At 53.4% G+C, this 3,214-nt stretch overlaps 1 protein-coding gene across 2 annotated transcripts in view; it reads left to right on the forward strand.

Annotated features, from left to right (window-relative positions):
• The window catches only part of TTC39C (tetratricopeptide repeat domain 39C), a 72,889-nt gene that overhangs the window by 50,180 nt on the left and 19,495 nt on the right, over window positions 1-3,214 (forward strand). For both annotated transcript variants that reach the window (XM_004702909.2, XM_045296153.1), the window contains one exon: window positions 2,793-2,900. In XM_004702909.2, the coding sequence (XP_004702966.1) occupies window positions 2,793-2,900 (108 nt within the window). The remainder of the gene's footprint in view (window positions 1-2,792; window positions 2,901-3,214) is intronic.

Genomic DNA, 3,214 nt, shown 5'->3' on the forward strand with positions numbered 1-3,214 from the left:
TGCCAGCTCTTCTGCCAGGAGGGCTGAGGGTCCAACACGTTTCTTCTACCTCTGAGCTACGTTGTTGCCGGCGGCATGAGCTGCCTGGCCCTGCCTTGCCCACCTGCCCGGCCATTGGGAGTCGGGGAAGGAAAGACAATTTTCTGAAGCCTCTGGTGTGTGGCTGGCAGACCCAAGGCACTGCAGACACGTGAGCTGCTTCCTGCTGCTCCTCTCCGGCTCAAGGTAAATGCATAGCAGGCTTAGAGGTCTCCGTGGATCGCAGGTCTCCTCCCCCACCCTTGCCTCACAGTTTGGTGGGAGTCCATTGCTGGCTTCCCTACAACTCTCCAGTCTCGAAGCATCGTTAAGACTGAGCTCCTTGGGGATCATAGTTGCCCCGTTAGGCTGAGAACTTGAACCTAAATCCTACCCCCGCACCCCCCACCACCAATTTTTTTTTTTTTAATAAGGAGTTTGTGTTAGTCTGGGATGACTAGAGAAACAAATCCAAGGAGGTACTTGTGTGTGTAAGAGAGAATGTTATATCAAAGAGCAATTGTACATTAAGAAAACATCCCAGCCCAGTCCAGATCAAGTCCATAAGTCCGATATTACCCCCTATGTTGATACTAGTCCATAAATTCTTTAGGCTCATGCAACCATGCAGTGATGCCGAATGCAGGAAGATCACAGGCCAGTAGGTGGAAAGTCTTGTGGATCCAGTGGTGGTGGACGCATCTCAGCTCTGGTGTGGGTCTCCATGTGGCTTCTCCAGCTCCAGGGCACTTGCTCCATCAGTGGAGCTCCATGTGGCTTGTCAACAGGAATGTCTGGCAGGGAGTGAGCGTGTGTCCCGCCTCCAGTGAGCTATTTATCTCCTTCGTGCCTCCAACAAGGTCATCCAGCTGTGACCTGATTGACAGGCTAGACTCCACCCCTTTGCAAGTTGACAGGAGGTTTGCCACAGGATTCCTATGTTTTATAGTTAAACCAAGTGCGGAGGCACATCATGTAGCACATGGAAAAGACATGACGGTAATGATGGGGTGCAAAGAGAGCTTGGGCCCCAGAGCACACTCTGCAGAGGGGCAGCAAAGAAGGCATGGAGAGTGTCCCGGGAGACCAATGGCCACTATTAGGGCTGGACCATAGGGTGTCTGTCACATGCTGCACCTGCTGTGGACATAATTGTGATGCTGAATGGTTTTAAACCCCCGTGATGGCGGAGGGAGAAGTGATGAGTTGTAACCAGAAGGAAAATGAACACATCTGTATGGCATTTGTATGGCATCCCGCTTTTTGGCCATCGTGTGGGAGGAAGTGAGTTTCAGAGGACTTGAAAATCAGAAGCCACCTAGTCCTGGTGGCCTCTCTGTGTCCTCCCCGCCAAGGTCTATGGCAGGAGAGAAGGTTAGAGCTGAAGGAGGCTCAGAGACTTAGCCTCAGGGCTTCCTATTACAGTTCCATGCTGTACTGCCTGCCATCTCTACTCTGCCTTTCATTCAAATGTTGTGTCCAAGATTATAGGGCAGCTACACCCTGCTGGCCACTGCCAAATAAAATTAATTAGCCCCCACTTATACACCAAGGCATGTCCTTTTCACATGTCCCATGGACTCAATGCTGGGTGTTCTGGAATGGTAGATTTCCACCCCACCCCCCTACTCCACAGTTTAAGTGCCCATGCTATAAGTATTTAATGACACGCTGGTATCAGCATGTCCTCTGGATGAGACGATCATCTGTGAAGGCAAGAACGTTGACCTTCTCTCTACTTCGTTCCACGTAGCTGTGTGGCCTTGAGGAAGTCACAGGAGCCTGTGTGTCCTCACTGGGAACAGCAATACGGGCAGTCCCTCTGCATGGTGGTAGTAAGCCCCGCCCAGTGCTGCGGGTTCTCTCTGACTCAGAGGAGAACTGCCCCATCGGGTGTCCAGGCTCGCATCCTTCTCCCTCAGAACAACTGCTGCGTGTGACGTGCCAACTTTTAGTTAACACGTGAGCCGCTGTTTGTTTCAGAATGGTGGCACCAGGACTCCTGTCGTTAGGGCTGGAGGGAGATCTTGCAAGGTGCCAGCCTGGGACCTGGCACACAGTGGGGCCCCGGTTGATGGTAGCTGCTGCCGTCTGGGAAGAAGCACAGGCAGCGCGCTCCTGAGGAGCGAGGATGCTGAGACTCATCTCACACACTTGGGACATGTGATCGGGAGGGACCAGGCCCTGGGGAAGAACAGGGTTAGGGAGCTTGGCAAAGTGTGGGGGTTAGTGAAAAGGGGGAAGACCCCAGTGGGATGCATTCACACACACACACACACACACACATTCACTGTCACTGAGTCACTGTCATCTCAGTGGCCCTTTAGGAGAGGGTGGTGCTTTTGAACTGCTGACCTTGCAGATGGGGACCCACTTGCCCCCTCTCTGCCATGGTGACTACAAAGGGACTCACTCACGGCAGCAGTTGTGAGGATGGCGCAGGGCCTGGGCTCCGGCCGGCATTCCACAGGGGGCCACTCTGACTCAGAACCAGCCCGCGACACAGCCCAGCTGCTGGCAACAGGAGCCTTGGGGGCAATGGACTCGGTGGCAGTGAGTGAGTTAGTGGGTGTCTTTCTTCAACACTTCACTTTGGACATATGGCTCAGGTAAGTCAGGAAAACGCTCCCATTTCTTATGGTGGGGAAGAAAAAACAACCATTAAAGGTTCGTGTAGTTTATGCAAACCACTCACCGCAGCAGAGCTGTGCAGAAGGAACGTGGGCCTGAAGGCCAGGGCTGGTGGGGATGCACTGAAAGTCTTTCTCCCGCAGGCTGGTGCAGCATGATCGAGCTGAACTTCCAGGATGCATTCGATGCCTTTGAGAGGCTGAAGAACGAGTCCAGGTGGTCCCAGTGCTACTACGCCTACTTAACTGCAGGTGCGTGGGCCGAGGGCGGAGGGCCGAGCCCATGCGTTTCTGCTTGGTGGGCTCACCAGCCTTTGGGCGAGGGGACTGAGATGGGGCTGTTCTTGGAGCTTCCCCAGCATGTGAAAGTTCTCGGCTGCAGGTAGCCAGCAGCGGAACACAGTGGTCTCACCCACCGCTCAACTCCCAGAAACTCCGTCCTGCACACCGGCCCCTTTGTACCCCTGGCCCATCGAATGGGGTCATGCACTCCCTGAAGGAACGTCTTTTTTTTTTTTTTTTTAATCATTTCATTAGGGACTCATACAACATTTATCACAATCCAT

Source organism: Echinops telfairi, unplaced genomic scaffold, assembly GCF_000313985.2.
Source record: "Echinops telfairi isolate 266 unplaced genomic scaffold, ASM31398v2 ScPeMD7_7400;HRSCAF=8409, whole genome shotgun sequence".
Taxonomy (NCBI): Eukaryota; Metazoa; Chordata; class Mammalia; order Afrosoricida; family Tenrecidae; genus Echinops; species Echinops telfairi.